Genomic DNA, 16,868 nt, shown 5'->3' on the forward strand with positions numbered 1-16,868 from the left:
AATGAAAGTAATTGTTAGCTTGTAGGTTTTTGACGCACATCTTCCATCATTTTAATATTAAAAAGAATTAAATATAAATATCTTTTTTATGACAAAAATATAAGTATTTTTTGGCAGTAAAAACATGAAAGATATATATTAAAAAACATATAAGATAAATATGAAAAACAAGAATACTGAAAATGCTAAAATTAAATATTAAAAATGTAAATCATGAATAAAAAATAAAAAATATGATCTTAGATTTTATACTTGTTATGGGTTATTATAATTTCTTTTAACATTCTAAATTCTTATGTAAATATTATGTAGAAATCTAAAACAATAAAAAAAAGTACAATGACTTATAATAAAACTCAAACAAAATGTAAAAATTAAAAAAAAAAACTAACTTCACAAAAATTTTAAAATATAGTTAAGAGCTATGATCTTTTTTTTTTTATTTCAAAAATTTCAAAATTCCATTCTCCTTTAGCAAAACTTGGTGATGTTCAGTGCCCTTACATCCGCTGCAGGTCTAATTACTGAAGATCAAAGGCAAAGAGGAACATAAATAATAGATAAACCTAAACCTAATGACGCATTACAAGGCCTGATAAACATAGCTCCGGATGAAAACTGGAACGAGCTCACATAAAAAGCGAACAGAGACTGGCCCGATACTTCAATATTCAGCTAGCAGAGATTAACACTTCTCGTTGCTACTGAAATCTCCGGTTAATCATTATTATTTACCTTCCCTAATATTGAGATTTTGATATTATTGTATGTCCCTGTTATCTTCGTTATTTTTGTTGCTTTGGTCGACTTTTTTTCTCGAGTTTTGGGATAAAATTATCATAAGAAAATACAGAGACTGGCCGATCAAGAACAAATGTACACTGACCAATAATATTCTCTCCTCACGAATAATGGCCTCTTTAAGACAATAGCATATTTTAGCCAACAAGTTGTTGCTATACCATTTTCCCAAGTATCTCATGATGTTCCCGACAAATCTGAAGGACCAGAAGCCTGTCAGTAGAGAAACATAACCAAATCTGATCCTCAACTATCACGTTACTTATGTTCGGGGATAGTATTACACCAAAAATGTAATCAGTGTAAGACCCACATCTTATCTTCACATCCATCACATTTTTTCGCTATTTTTCTCTGGATGCACTATATGCATCCACTTCTATAAATATTGAGGATTTGGATAGATGACCAACTCAGTTCAAGTGCAATGGCAGCGGCGGAGAGCTGAAACACCAGGTGGTTTTCGTCTTTCTCGAACAATGGCTTCTCTAATCATTGGTAACTTCTGGTGAACTTTTCTCCATATACGATTCACAGCACCATCTAGGGGTATTGGTCCAATCCCATCTGGATGACCATTATCATAGTCAAACATGGGTTGTACTCGAGCCATATTTTGACGGAAACTTCCTTTCTGCCCTTCAGAAAATTTTTTTAGATGATCGACAAGCCAGCTAGGTCTCAGTGCATCATTGACTGCCACAAAAACAGAAAATTTTGAATAATCCACCATCCCTTCAAATGGGAGCTCAATGTTGTCACTGATAATGACTGGTATACAGAGACTTTGTATGGCGTCAAATAGCCGGCATGAAGTGGGTGTGTCCCCAGCAGGGTGCAGGCAAAACTCTGATGTCCTCATCCCTCTTATTGATTGGTCTCGCCCAGTGGCATTTGGAAAACCAACCTCCATTATAACACCTGGCTCATTAACCAATAGATCCCATAGCTTCTCTCTAACTAGGCCTCCCTGCAAGTAGAATAATTTGTCAAGGGTTAAGCATGGAACACTAACACCAATGACAATTCAAAATCAGAAAACTAGATTTATCATAAATATTTTAGATTAGTATCCAAAAGAACCATTGGCATATAATACCCCAAGAGTTAATCCTCTAATCCTATTTATAGAGTAGAGAGAGAACGTTTGCTTTGGTCTTATTTATAAGGCATCTCAATGATTATTATATTCATCTTTATAATTTTGCCCCTATTAAATATAGGAAAGTTTATTAAATATTAGAATATTTTATTTTAAAATAGGTATATTTAATAGGGGTAAAATCGGGAACTTGTTTAATATTTAGACAGAATTAATGAGGTTTAAGATTTTTCTTATTTCTGATGAAAATGTTGGAAGTGATTTATAAATAGGATCAAAGGGAGTAGTTTATTACTTCATTGTGATATGGAAAGGGAAGAAAAGAGAAGGCAGAGGGGTAAATACATGATTTTCCTTTCTATTATTAGGATGTTTAGGAAAGGAAGAAAGAATTAGATGATCTAAGATGAAAGAAAATGTTCAACTTAATTTTTTTCCATAAAAATTACCCGATATTAATAAAATATTTATCACAAAATAGCAAGGAACCAAAGCTTCCCTTCCCATTCATCTCACATCCCTTTCAGTTCAAAATTAACAAGAAAAAAACGTGGAAACGACTCTCCAGCCTTTTTAAGCAGGAGAAAATGACCTTGAATCTCATAACAGGGTCTGTGTGTGTCTGTAAGGAGGGGGAGGGGGAGGAATATCAGGTAAAGGGAGTATACATATAGTTCATCCAACATATACCAGGAATATCTGATCTTAGCCCACCTCAAAAATCCATCTTTTTTTTTTTTTGATATATATATATATAATATGCACGAGAAACTTCATTCAAAACAAGAAAAACAAACAGAGAACAAACCGCTCATAACAAAAATGGAAAATAACAACAAAAACAGCCTAAGTAAACACAACAACCACCCATGCCTATCAAGTAGGTGGTTGATCAAAAAGGTTGTAATCACAAGGGAGACTATGGGCTAACTCAACAAGATAGTCGACCATCCTATTATCCTCTCTATAAACAAAGTTGAAACTAATGTTCCAATGTCTACACAGTAATCTGTTCATTGACTCAATGATATCCATGTAAGGGTGGACACTATGGTTGTCCTTTGTGATCAGCGAGATGGCATATGCACAATCACAAAAGACCTCCACAATCTTAAGACTCTTCTTCCAACAAATCTCAAGACCTTTGAATATTCCATAAATTTCAGCAATGGTAGCTGGAACATTTTCCAACTTACAGTTAAAACCTTGAATTCATCTACTAATATTCTCTTAACAAAGAAATAATTGAGAACACGTTTTCAAGGATGGCATAATGTGTTCCTTAAAATGTAGAACCTTGGCTATAAGTGTTGGAAGGAAGGCAAGATTTAGAAATATAAAGTCTTCAACATGAAGACAGGCTGATGAAGATAACAATTTAATCAATTACAATATTTTTATTATGTGAATTGTACAGGCCAGTTAAATCAATTCATATTGCCTAATACTTTGGTTCTTAAAAACAGAATTAGAATTTAAAAATGAAATAGAATTTCACTTTAAAGGATTTTATAATTGATTCATGACCAGCTAAATAACTATATTGAGCAATAGCAAATATCTAAAGTTTCTGGTAGGAATGCAGCCAAGCCTAAACTTGTTAAATGTTGTCAAAGTGCAAATAACATACATAGAGACATAAAACACAAATGTTTATTTTCATTATCAAAACACATGCATCAACTCAATTTTGAACCTTACATTAAGGAGAAGCTTATACATGGCAGGTACATAATTTTTAAATCATAAAAAAAGATGATATTGCTTGACAAGGAATATCATGAAAGAGACATAGAGAACAGTAATTAATAGAATAACTTAACAAGGAAGAGACAACAGTCACAGAATTCAGTTGTATATCAATGGAGGATGCTTAAATAAAAATTGAAAAATGTGATCCACAAGAACTTATGAGTGACAAGTGATGCAACGTGTACCCGGTGCCTATGTTTAGCCCCTTTGAAATACAGAAGATTGTGGCGCTCCTGGTTTTCAGACAAGGGCAACCTGGGAAGTAGATGGGTGTATGGAACAATCACATCTTTAATTAATGAAACTTGGGTGTGTGGAACTGCATCAGGTAAGCTACAGTTTGATGATTTGGAGTCATGCCTGTACCAACCACCAAAATCTACCACAAGAAGAACAGCAGGGGCAATCTCATCTTTGACGTGCCACATTGCAACTGGGTCTGCCAAAGAATGCTTCAGTTTTAACAAAACCTGACAATTCAAAGACTAAATTATAAGATAGCAACAGCATGCAGTGAAATTTGCTTCTTTCATTTTTCGTATTTCTCTATCTATAACTGTCTGATTGTTCCCAAACATGGCCATCTATGTAAATCTGAACATCTGGCAGGTAAAGTGTCGATGCACCCAATTCTTATAGCAGGCATAAATTTACAAAAAAGATGAGATTGGGATATTTTAGGCCTTGCGAACAAGAATACAAGGTTAAGAGAAAAATTATTAAAAGTTTAACACAAGCACAATAATAATCATACTGACAGCACATGATAAAATGGTGACCAACAAATAAACTTATAGCATTTCAAAATAAATGACATAAAGTGAAGCAAGAGGCACATGCTACAAAGTAACAAGTGTCAATAGGTAACCAGAATCAAGTGCCAAATCTATATATATACACATATAATCTATATAACCCATACTATTATAAGCCATGAACAGGGCACCTTAGACATGAGCTCACAATCTAGTTTTTAAAAGCTCAGTGGGTGAAGAAAATGTTTAATTAGAACTTGTGTGGTCTAATTAGCCATTCCAATTTCATCGAAAGTTTCATGCACAGAAGGAGGCAGAACATGGATATGACAGTGAGAGATCCTCAAGCATTTTCCGATTAACAAACCCTTTTATTTGGGAGATGTTTAAAGTTTTATACATGCTTAGCAGCTCGTCACGATATTCTCAGAAATCAAAGTATGCCTGCCAAGGTGAGCAATGATCCATTTGCCAGTGGCAAAACGTCTAACTACGGTTGATATAACTTACAACAGTTATTCAAATAGTAAAGACTGCAAAGAGGCATAAATATAAGCACTGCATCCATGGAAACTAAGCTAAAAGACATAGAAATTGGAACACACCAGTGAGAACAAAGACGTGATCTCGCCCACCAGACCGATTCCAGGCTTCTGTATTCTTAAGAAACTCGATCACCTCCTTCTGCCTCCGGTAATCCTCATTTCCAACTTTCTTCCTGAACTGCCCTTTCGCCATACCCAGCTGCATTTCTGCACTCAGCGTCGAGAAGAACGGCACAAAAATCACATCGGCCTCTCTGACATCAAAGACCCGTCTTGCAAACGACCGAGTTCGTTGTTCCTGAGGAGTCATCAAATCCCCTGTGATCCAATACTCCGCACTGTACTGCTTTATCAACGGGTTCTCCGGATACGGTGGAAATTTGCGGCCTTTTGCCAAATTGTTCGACCGAATCTCCTGGTCTGCGTCGCTGCCAAGCCTAGAATCAGCATCGAAGGCCCAATATTTGTCGAGAAGGCCATAGTTCAGGGATCTGGGTAGGTCTGCGACGTAGACGTTGATGAAACCAGCGGTAGATTGAAGCATGTTCACGTAAGAAAGTGAAGAAACGGAAGATTCTGAATGGTTTGATGTGCTGAAGAAGAAGAGGATCAGAGAAAGAATGCAAAGGACGACGAATGCTATGAAGAGCACAGAAACAGAGAAGGAAGAGGTAGCGTTGTTCTTGGGAGGCATCGCTTCTTCTTTCTCCAATCCTACCTCGCTCAGTAGTTTTAAAGTTCAGATCAAGGAACTGCAGTTTCCGAAATTCAGATTCTATATGCAAGTTGGCGATCTATGAACACGATCATACTGGTAACGTTAACTCGATACTGCCTCCTGCGCCCTTACTATGAACGCTTTCCTTTTCTTCTCGTCAGCGATTAATTTTATATGGTTGACAAATTTATCATAAATATTTACAAGTTTGATCTTATTGATGAATAAAATGATTTAAGAAGTCATAATTTTTGTATCAGTAATTATTTTTATGACTAAAATAATTTAAAAAATAATAACTTTTTAAATTCTAAAAAATGGTAAAGTAATTTCATATAAAAATTTAATTTTAAAGAATTTCTATAACCAAATTATTATTTACATATTTTGGATTTATCTATTATTCTTTTTTTAAATTAATTAATTTTACAATATTTAAAAGCTTTTAAATTTTAAAAATTGTGTGACGTTTTTAATTTTGCTCTTAGGAAGTGTATTTGTTGCCACAACCTGGTGTGATTAATAAGGGATCATATTAAAATAAATAAATCAACTACTATAATTTTGTCCTGTGCTTAAAAACGAATAGAGCTTTAAAATTTCATTTTACAATTAGAACATGAAAGAGTACATGAGAATCCCAAACCTTTAGCAGTGATGGGTCTTGCTAATGTTGTCCAGATTGACGGTCATGTAGGGCAGGTGGTTATGGCTGAAGATCCTTGGTTCAATGGTAGATTGATTCAAGGTTTCTTACGCGTCAAAATTCTTTTCAATTTACGCAAACCTCTAGCAGCGGGCTCTTGGCTTCCGAAGCCGAATAAAGATAAAACATGGATTGTTATAAGGCGTGAGAGGCTTTAGAATTTCTGCTATCGTTGTAGTAGAATTGGCCATGATCCACGGAGTTGCAGGTCAGAAGGTCATGTTCGATTTTGGGCGGACGCCACAATGGTTATTAAAGATGGTTGGACAAAAGCAGGGTGTAAGAGGAAGCAAGCGTGATTTTGAACGGAAGCAGAGCAATGAAGTCAGAGTGAAAACTCGAGAGGAGGTTAGGGTGGATGAGAATGAAGATGATATGTTTGTGATAAAGCTTGGGTCAAAAAAGATGGGAAGGAAGAAGGTGATGGATGAAAGTGCGAAGCAGAATGATCAAAAAGCTGCAGAGTCTATGGACAAACAGGAACAAAATGTTCCATTAATTTCTTTAAAGTTACAAATGCTACAAATCCAAGAGAGTTCAACTGCGACATAACATAATCAGAAGCAACGAAGCAAATATCATGCTCTACTCACTCTATCCCACAAGAAGAGTCCTTTAAGGTTTCTTCTATCGAATATTAACAGTCTAGCCTTCTAATAAAACTTGATCGAAATTCCAGTCTCTGACAAGGTCCCTCCTCACTGCACGACTTCGTACAAGTCGGGGTGTACCTGGCATCTCTTCGTTACTTAAAACACCAGGGTGTGGGGCAACTTTAGAGGATGACGATGGTGCAATAAACGTGTTCATTGTATGAGATGGGAATGATGATTTCTTTGTTAAGCAGCTGGAAATAGCATAACATCTTCCCTCATTTTCTGCACTTGAGACGGAGTAACTCCTGAAAGACTGTGATGGTGATGGACTTTCCACACTCTGGCACACAAGGCATGCCAGACTCATTTTTGGCTCTGACACCTGTGATGCAAATTGTATCAATAATATCAATGCATGTTCACAGTATGGGAAGAACAATGCAATGGAAATCAAAATACTAATTCAAATCCTCTACATTTATAAAGGTGCCTGCTTCCAGTGTATTATTTGGTAAAGCATAAAGAAAAAGCAGACGAGTGTGAAAATCAATTATAGATCAATTACGAACGCAAGCAATTCAATTGGTCAAAATACATCCAACCACAAAACTTAAAAGCAGTAAAATTTCTGAACTACTTTGACCATCAGAAATCAAAGGAGAATCATCAATAACAATATATATATATATATATATCCATAGGAAGCCATATTATTTATAAAGTTATGAATAATGTAACTCCCTTTAAACCCCATGTCAAAAATGGGCACAACATCGAGTCGTATATATAAGGCTTACTTCTATACACAAATCCAACCCTATTTTCAGTATATCTTCAGTTGATTGTCTAGGTTTTATTATCAGATAAACAAGCATGAAGAATAACTGCAGCAGCCAACCCAGAGCAATCTATAACTCAACAAGCACAGCAGGTTATACCCTAAAATCTTTTCATCTGTATTGAACATTGAGTCATTAATGATATATCCTTCGTTTCAAGCAACCATAAGAGCCTTTCAAACCCCAAAAAATCATGTTATACACTTTGTCCTTTAGTAGCATCATATAGTTTCATATCCTTCATTCTTTTATTATCTCTTTTCTAAAGGGGAAAAAGGTACACTGGGATAATGCAATCCCTCTTGCAAAGCAATTTATAATTCTGCAAATACACAATGTCTATAATACGTTTGTAATCGTTATACATCTTTTTGTATTACTATTTCATCCAGGGATACAAATGTCATTCAATTCCACTTTTCCATTAATCTCATTCCATTCTTTGTACACACCATACTTTATCAGTTTTTCTATTAGCATTATATCAAATTCACATACTTCTAGTTCTTAAAAAGATATTTTCTAACTTGCAGCTAGCAGTGATATAAAAAAAAAAAAAAAAAAACCAATGCAGCTTCTGTGCTCATTCCGCTTGCAACTGAAAAAAAAAAAAAAGAGGCATTAAATAGAATGCCTAATGATCTAGTCAATATTTGCCCTTACATAAGACATGTTGTAAGCCTGCCCTATTAATTCCTCCCAGCCAGAGAAGTTTAAGAGTGTCAGAAGCTTTTCAATCCAATCTGGTTTATTTGGGTTTGCACCATGGCAGATGGATAGCTAACAGAGGATCATCTAAGCTGGATAAGAGGACGATCAATTATTAACAAATATTGAACCCAATCGTTAGAATCACAGTTGCTTCCACGATTCCATCTTAAATCCATCATACATAAAATAAAAACTCAGTGACAGTTCAATTTGAATCACCAGCAACTGAACAGAAACAATAACAAAATTCAGGTCTCCATTCAGTAACCCAAATACGACAGAAAGAAAAGAAACATACAAACGACAAACTCAGGATGAGTCGTCATTCATGATGGATCTAACTTAAATTCGATCGATTAAAAAGAAATTTGCAGATGGGCTTCCACTGAATCAGGCATTTTTCCACATGCATGGGGGAAAATGAATTAAAAAGAAAAATCTAAAGAGTCTAAAAATGAATGCACTAAAATTTAAAAAAAGGAAGGAAGGAAGGAAGGAGGGAAGAAATACAAGCCTGGATTCTCAACGCAGCTTGTGAGTGGCGCGCTGAGCCAAGAGAAGAATCTGAGACAAGTGATGCTGCGCGATTTGATGAGCGCGGAAGGGAAGGGAAGTGAGGAGGAACCGAAGTGGGAATTTGCGTGGACCTTGCGTTCCCGACAATGAATATCCGGGCTTGCGTTTACAAAAAAATGAAAGTGGAAATATGATATTGATTATGATTGAAGTGGAAAAATACTGCGCATGAGAGAGGAGCTCAAGGTTAATTATGTAGTGTTAAACAGTGTTATTAAAGAGAAGTATACGCTTTCAAGGGAATGAAAAACTCAAAATAGAGGCTCGAAGATAAAAATAATAATTTCGGGGAAGCATTGGTACAAAATTTAAAAGAAAAAGTTTCATTTTGAATAAATTAAAACTTATCTTTGACTTAGTATAAAAATCCATCTATATAATTTTAACTATTTAAAAAATTGAACAATAGTATTCTAAGAATAAATTTAATCCTTTTAGTTTTATCTATTAAAAAGTATAGGAACTAATATTTTGGGCAGATTGAATTGGGGTCTTTAAGATTTGGTGTCCAATACTCTGACCACCTAGTCCCAAAGCGATCCATAGGAATAACATTTTTAAATGTTAAAACTAGAGAGATTTTAATTGTATTAAGTTAAAAGTTTAAGAATTAAATTTTAATCTTGGAAAAATCAAGGAAAATTAATCTATAAGACATTTTAGTTTTTTTTTTAAATTTGAATTAGATTCCTACAGTTTATTTTGTTTTATTCAAATCCTTAAAATTTGATCAATTAAATATATTAGGCCATAAAAATTTAAATTATTAATCAATACTGGCTTTTTCCAAAATAAAAACACTTTTGAAATTTTAAAAAATTAATGTAATACTTTTAGCAAAAAAAACATTTGATTTAATACAATACTTACATTTTTATTACTTTTTTATGAAAATTATATATATCTATATATAAGTTATTTAAAAAATAACCTAATTATATAAATTTTGAATTATAAAAATTTGAAATGTGAAATTAATTTTAAAATTATAAAATCTTCTAATAAACACCTATAAGTCCTTAATTTTATTTTTTTGAAAAGAGAAATTAATAATTTTAAGAATCAATACTAAATATCTAATAAATTAAACTATAAGGGTTTGATTAAAATAAAATAAAATAAAATAAAAGTATTTAATAAAAAATCATAAAAAAACTAGAAGAATTTTTAGATTAATTTTTTTCTAAAAATTATAAGAACTATTTTTATTGAATTAAAATTCAGAAACTAATCTTTGATTGAGTGAAGATTATAGGTTTCAAATAATTATATTTGTAAACAAAAGAGTGAATTACTCCAAGTACACACAAAAACGCAAACTACTCTAAAGCTCTATGTATCAATGGTAAATTTTAGAAGATTAATTAGATGGAATTTTTTTATAATAAAGTTGTTGTTAACTTCCTGTAGTAAAATGGTTGATATACAAAATTATCAAACATTTATTCTTTATAAATCGCAGGGGAGCATGATAAGGGAAAGCACGATGTAATTAAAGGAAAGAATTAGATAAATATAAATGTTGAATAAATTAAGTGAATGAAGGTTCGAATCGGAGAAATCGATCTGCATTCGGTGACGTGCTCGTTACCTAGAAGGTGAACTGGCTTTCATTTTCTCTTCAAATAGTATCATTGGTTGATTTTAAATTATTTTAAAAATATTTTTAATATTATATTTATCAAAATAAAAATATATAAAAATTATTAAAAAATTAATATTAAATTTAGATTATTCAGAGTATATTTAGATAATCAATTTATAAAAATTATAAAAAATTTAATATTAAATTAAACTTTCTAAATTATGTCTATATCATTTAGAATTTATATATATAGTCAATTTGTAACAATTATTAAGAAAATAATATTAAATTGAATCATTCGAATTGAATTTATATTAGTCAGATTAGTGATAACCAAATTTATAAAAGATTTCTATATTTTTTTACATATTTTTATGTAAATAAATATAAAATAAAAATAAAAAGCTTAAATATAAAATAAAAATAAAAAGCTTAAATATGGATTGTTCAGATATCATCAGGGGCAATGATTATCATGTCACATTTTTTATTAAGCATAAAAAATAATCTAGATTTAATATTAAATTTTTTATAATTTTGATAAATATAACATTACAAATGTTTCAAAAACAATTTAAAATCAAGATTATTTGAGAAGGAAATGGAAGACCCAAATATCTTTGGAGAAATGCAGAGCAAAATGACGATCTGGCATCTTCATAACAGACTTTGCAATTTGTAGGGGCAAACATAAAGCGCTAAGGGTACTGGTATATACTATCAGCTCTACGATCTCTATGGGGTCAGCATACGCATGATTTCGGACCCACTCAGACTGTCTCTCACTGCATAATATTTCTAATTCCACATCTTTATCTCTAATTGTCTAACATGGATGAGGATCCAGACTCCTTTACTTCAAGACTAAAAACCACGTGTATTGATGGAATATGCATTATTCAATGATAGCTTATGGAATATGGTTAGACCTCCGTACAGGGGGATTGCATGTAAATTGGGATTTGGATCCCCTCATTCACCTTCTCTCAATCAAATTTCAATTGAGGAATGTTCAATATTGCTAAGACAAAGGCCTTTGTTTATTTTTGATATATGTTTTATTTAATTTTAATAGAACTTCAAGGAAGAAGCGTACTTGAATATTTTGTCACATTAGAAAAAAAAAATGTATGAAGTGAAGGACAAAATCACGAGCTCAGACTCAGTTCAAGAATACAACAAAAGCACAAAGAGAAGAGAAAAAAGAGATGGGAGAAAGTATTAAGGGAATGTAAAGTGTCTACATTTTCTCTCTGGCCTCCCCTATAAACTGCCCACAAAGTGGTTATGTGAAGAATGTGCATGTTTTTAGCGAAAATCCCACTCAAAATTAAAAAATGAACAATGAAAATATTACACTTATGGTCCCAATTTTATTATGCACAAAGACCCCTACTTTTCAAGTATTCTAATAAAGCTCCAACTCTAATTTTAGGCTTCTATTTATGTTGGGCTTCAACCCATCAAGCATGAATGACGCAACATCTCCCAAGCACACTTTGTAAACTAGATATTACTAGTTTTATCCTTTTCCCTTCCTTTTTTCACACTAGGTGTCTTGTTGTGATTGCATAAGCTTGATGTCTCAATTTTGGGTATTTGTACTAGAAAACCTTTTAAGAATCAGCACAAATAACTTTATAGTTAATTTGTTCTTAATTAAATTTATGCCTAGAATGTCCTAAATTTATCAATATAAACTTTTCTCATCATGACTAATATAATCCCTATGAGTCAGTTTAAGACTCATATAGTCTCTCTTGAATGCAAAGTATCCATACTTATAAATCAACAAATTGTTTCATAAAGGAGATGTCTTGGACATAGGTATAAGTGTGTATATTTCAGGTAGTCTTCCTTTTGCACGCATATCACTTTAAGAGGAAACAACTACTTTCCTAACATGAGACATTTAGATCGTATTTATCATGACCATAGGATATATGTTAAAGTAGTAGATACTATGACCTATCTACATGATAATATCAAAGTCAAAGGACATCGTTAAAGGATTATTCCCTTTTAGGATTCACACAACAATAAAGTAGGGATTCATTCACTCACTTCCCAAGTATAGTTCTTAAGCACATGTAATATTGCGCACCTCTGAGGTTCGATCCCATAACCTCTCCTACAAAGCAAAAAAGTGGGCAACATTAGTGCCACTGAGTTGATCAGCTTAGAAGTACCAATTGCCCACTGCTTTGTTAAGTATGAGAAGTTATGGGATCAAACCCCAAGGGTAAGCGATATGTCAAGCCCTTAGGAGTTGGGAATTCAATTATTGGGAAGGTATGGGGATGGTGTATTGCCATATACCCTCGAATGAGTAAATGAGCTCGAGAGTGTACTATTCTACACATTACCAAAGACACTTGCGGGGTTACCCTTGACGAAGTGAGAGGTGAACATTAAAAAGGTGCCATTCTAATGTTCTCCCTCCCTCTTTTCAGAGTTTACCCCCAGGTTTCCTTGGTAGGGTGGAGAGTGGGTCCCTTTCAAGCCCAATTTACTTAGGATAGGGTATGTTGGTAGTATAGCCCTTTCTAAAGCCTTGGGAATTCAATCATTAGGAAGGCTTTAGAAAGGCTACACTACCAGTGTACCCTATCCTGGGTAAATTAGGCTCGAAAGGGTCCCACTCTCCACCCTATCAAGGAAACCTGAGGGTAAGCTTTGAAAAGAGGGGGGGAGAACATTAAAAAAGAACCTTTTTAATGTTCACCTCCCCCTTTGTCAAAGGTAACCCCACAAGTGTCCCTGGTAGAGCGTAGAATAGGACCTTTCCTGGCCTCCAAAGTTGACATGTGTTAGCCTAATGTGCTCCATGCACCGTGCTACTTTGAGTGGGCTCTTCCACATGGCAATTAGTCCTTTCTATGGGTCCCACACGCCATGTGGCCTTATCATTATCATTATCATTATTATTTTTAAATTTGATTTTCTTAAAAAAATTTATCAATCGAGTTGAGTTTAGTTAAACTTGACCCGATGACCCATTGGATCGTGTCCATTGACTAGTCCAAACTCAACTCCTTTTTTTAATATTGTCTTTTTACAAGCGCAATACTCATAGGCTCAAAATTTTTTATTTTTTGTTCTTGTTATAAGTAAGGGTAAAGTGTATTTTTGCCCCTAAAGTTTTTTTTAAAGAAGCATCAAGTACCTTAAAGTATTTTATGTTGTATTATCTTCATGGAAAGCGAAATTGGCAACTTCATCAACATTAACCAGTATCTTCTGTGGATGGGCAACATGGTCCTAGACACTTGCTTCTTCGTCAAGTATACAAATATCAATTTTAATAGAGCTGGTAATTTGGGCCAAGCCCAATGGGCCAGCTTAAACTCGCCCAAAAAAAGTTAAGGTCGGACTTGGATACATAAGCTTTTTAAAAGGGTATGATACTTTAAACCCAACTCGAATAAGCTCGACTATTAAAATTTATAGCTTTATATGTATATAGAGTTAGTAATTTTAGCCAAGTTCGACAGGCTAGCCTGAACTTGGCAGAAAAAAATTAGGGCCGAGCTTAGCTATATGGGCTTTTTAAAGAGGGTAGGGTACTTTTAAGCACGTCTTAAATTAAGCATGACCTAAATTAAGCTTGGCCCGCCCAAATTACCGACTCTAGGTCCTAGTGCCACCATAAATAACAAGGTCAAGTGGAGCCATGATGTCCTTTCCAAGATTAACGCCTGACAGGATGCTACTTAATACATCACCTAACCTTGGCTTCAAATTGACACCTAGTTACCGATCACCAGTATTTATGTCGAGCTCATGCATTGCCTTTGCAGAGTTGTTAAGTTTAATAAAGAGAAGGTTTTAAAGTTGTTTGAGAGAGCCATCGATGTGAAGGGATATGATATCTTTAACTAAGCTAACTAATTTTCCTCCAATCAACATTGTTAGAACTAAAGGGTTATAGCCTATGCCTCTTAAAGCCATCTCCATTTCTCTCCCATATACATATATGTCGAGCTTGTACACTACTGAGCTCGCTCCTAGCTGATAGAATAACTGCTTAATGATATGGCACATGTGACATGAGCTCTTAGTGAATACCATAGCAACCTTGTTTGATACCAAATCTCTTACTTTATCCATGATTGTCACTGTAACTTCTCTCTTAACTTTCATGTATGAGCTTTTAGGGAGTATAATATGGTAATAAAGTTAGATGAAGATGAAGATGAGTTTGGTTGAATATAATGATTACTTAGGCTTGGCTATGGTGATGTTGGTGTTAAAAATAGGAAGGAAGGAGGAGAGGTCAGAGGAAATGGGGCCCACCACATGTTATAGAAAATAGGGCCAACTAAATGGATGTTTGTGATATTTAACACCAGGGTATTCTATGCTCCAATTTAATTACTTAAGAGATATCAATGCTACATGAAATATTTTAAGGTATTGGGTGCTCCTCTAGAAAAACTTTAGAGATAAAAATGTACATTTTCTCTTGTAAGTAAAGGGCTTTGAGCTCACCAGCCTAAAAAGAATTATTTATTCTTTTGTTTTTTGGGAATGACATGTTAAAACAATGTGTTATTTTGACGAGTCATTTCTATCATCGTCTTGCTCTAGCCGGGTCCATTGGACCTGGTTCCTCTTGTTGGTTGGGTCCGACAGACCTAAATCTTCTGGAGGCTATATCTTCTTCATTAAATCTCTGTTTCGCTCATTCTTGGTATCATTTTCTTTGTTTTTTCAAGCTCTACACATTTATGTCATCCATTTGCCCTAAAACCCCATTTTCAAATACCCATTTTTTAGTTTGTTTATGGTTCAAAGTTTTCAACATTGTTAACTCTCACACAGAGTTTATGGATTACTTGTATAGTCTTATAACTGAACCATGCATGTAAATTAGATTGAGGCAAAAACCAAATATGCTAACATGAAAAAAGAATAGGTAGATTTGCATGTATATATAGAATAAGCAAATTGTAAAATCTGATAGTAAGTTATAATATCGCTATTACTTAATCATGATAAACATTAAATATCAAGGTTATCATTAACCTAATCTAATTAGATTACCAACTTTGAAATTTATAGGAAATTGGATCTCAAGTTTTCATAATTTAAATTACTTAAACATCTTTTAATAATCATCTAATAAGAGTAAAATATTAGGGCTGTTTGAAACTGTTTTTATTTTATTGTTCTGAGAACTGGTGTTCTATAGAACATGTTCTGAGAACAAAAAAAATAATGAAAATAGGTGTTTTTTTATTCTCTCTTGTTCTCCAGAACAATAATCACAGAACACTTAAAAGTTGTTTTTATTTTTCTGTTCTCCAGAACAATATTTTGTTTTTTTGTTTTCCAAAACACTTTTTAAAAACATGTTACCAAATAGATTTTTTTGTTCCTTTGTTCTGGAATAGAAAACTGTTCCCAGAATAGGTTTCCAAACAGGCCCATTGTTTCGAAAGCATAAAATGCCTCATGGGAGTGAAAAGACTTAAAATTAGTTGAAAAATATTGAGATAAGAAAAACAAGATGATATGCTACGGCATGTGCACATGCATTATAATTATCCATTTTTTTGTGATGTGCCATGGCAAAGGTGCTATGCATCGTCACGTTTTGCACGTATTAGACAACATTTTGTTGTCAAATAATAACAAGCTAGGGTGACTTTTGATGCCTCCTATTTTTTTTATCGGTTTCCGATTGAGGTGATCTATGTATTTATGAAAAACTCTTTTCATAAACTTGCTATTAGCATAGGTTTTACTTTTAAATTTTTTCACGCAAGGAATATGGACACTCAAACACATTTTTACAACTTTACACACTTTTCACAACTCAAGGGTGCGCAAAACCCTACACTTGTGCCAAAAGTTATATCTAACACCCAAAACATGCTCAATGAACTTAGAACTATCTATACAACACACCATATGCACATAATTTCAACAATACCAAGCTTTCACTGCTCAACCCCTTTAATACCAAATAGAAGGAGGAGGTTTTTAGCATTGCATAAATTAATAGATTTTCAAATTCATCAATATAACAATATTCCTTACACTTGCACTAGTATTTTAACCCTATCAACACTTAATAATCTCAAAAACAATATTTCAAGGTCTAAAATACATCCTAAAGTTATAAACAATAACATAGTAAAAATGTATTCAAAATGTGTAACAATCCCAAATGTTAA

The 16,868-nt window shown here is 33.5% G+C and overlaps 2 protein-coding genes across 4 annotated transcripts; both read right to left on the reverse strand.

Annotated features, from left to right (window-relative positions):
• Window positions 1-889: 889 nt before the first annotated feature.
• LOC129293729 (probable arabinosyltransferase ARAD2) lies at window positions 890-5,801 on the reverse strand. Its single transcript, XM_054931820.1, has 3 exons — window positions 5,016-5,801; window positions 3,841-4,094; window positions 890-1,771 (listed from the first exon to the last, which is right to left on the reverse strand). The coding sequence occupies exons 1-3, from the start codon at window positions 5,647-5,649 to the stop codon at window positions 1,220-1,222; spliced, it is 1,440 nt and encodes a 479-aa protein (XP_054787795.1). The 5' UTR covers window positions 5,650-5,801; the 3' UTR covers window positions 890-1,219.
• Window positions 5,802-6,854: 1,053 nt separating this feature from the next.
• On the reverse strand, window positions 6,855-9,251 carry LOC129293319 (uncharacterized). 3 transcript variants are annotated; one of them, XM_054931223.1, is made up of 3 exons: window positions 9,036-9,250; window positions 8,478-8,614; window positions 6,855-7,357 (listed from the first exon to the last, which is right to left on the reverse strand). In XM_054931223.1, the coding sequence occupies exons 2-3, from the start codon at window positions 8,484-8,486 to the stop codon at window positions 7,025-7,027; spliced, it is 342 nt and encodes a 113-aa protein (XP_054787198.1). In that variant the 5' UTR covers window positions 8,487-8,614; window positions 9,036-9,250; the 3' UTR covers window positions 6,855-7,024. The 3 variants fall into 3 exon arrangements, with proteins under 3 accessions (XP_054787198.1, XP_054787200.1, XP_054787199.1); XM_054931225.1 differs by lacking the exon at window positions 8,478-8,614 and having other exon boundaries at window positions 9,036-9,251; XM_054931224.1 differs by lacking the exon at window positions 8,478-8,614 and having other exon boundaries at window positions 9,040-9,247.
• Between the last annotated feature and the right edge of the window lie 7,617 nt (window positions 9,252-16,868).

Source organism: Prosopis cineraria, unplaced genomic scaffold (assembly GCF_029017545.1).
Source record: "Prosopis cineraria cultivar Desert tree isolate PC_DT_omini unplaced genomic scaffold, ASM2901754v1 PC14, whole genome shotgun sequence".
Classification (NCBI taxonomy): Eukaryota; Viridiplantae; Streptophyta; class Magnoliopsida; order Fabales; family Fabaceae; genus Prosopis; species Prosopis cineraria.

Coding starts and splice junctions, on each gene's coding strand:
- LOC129293729 (XM_054931820.1), bottom strand. CDS start 5,649: ATGCCTCCCAAGAACAACGCTACCTCTTCCTTCTCTGTTTCTGTGCTC. Junction 4,095..5,015: donor TCACGTCTTTGTTCTCACTG/GTGTGTTCCAAT, acceptor ATTCTTTGGCAG/ACCCAGTTGCAATGTGGCAC. Junction 1,772..3,840: donor GGGCTAAACATAGGCACCGG/GTACACGTTGCA, acceptor TTCTACTTGCAG/GGAGGCCTAGTTAGAGAGAA.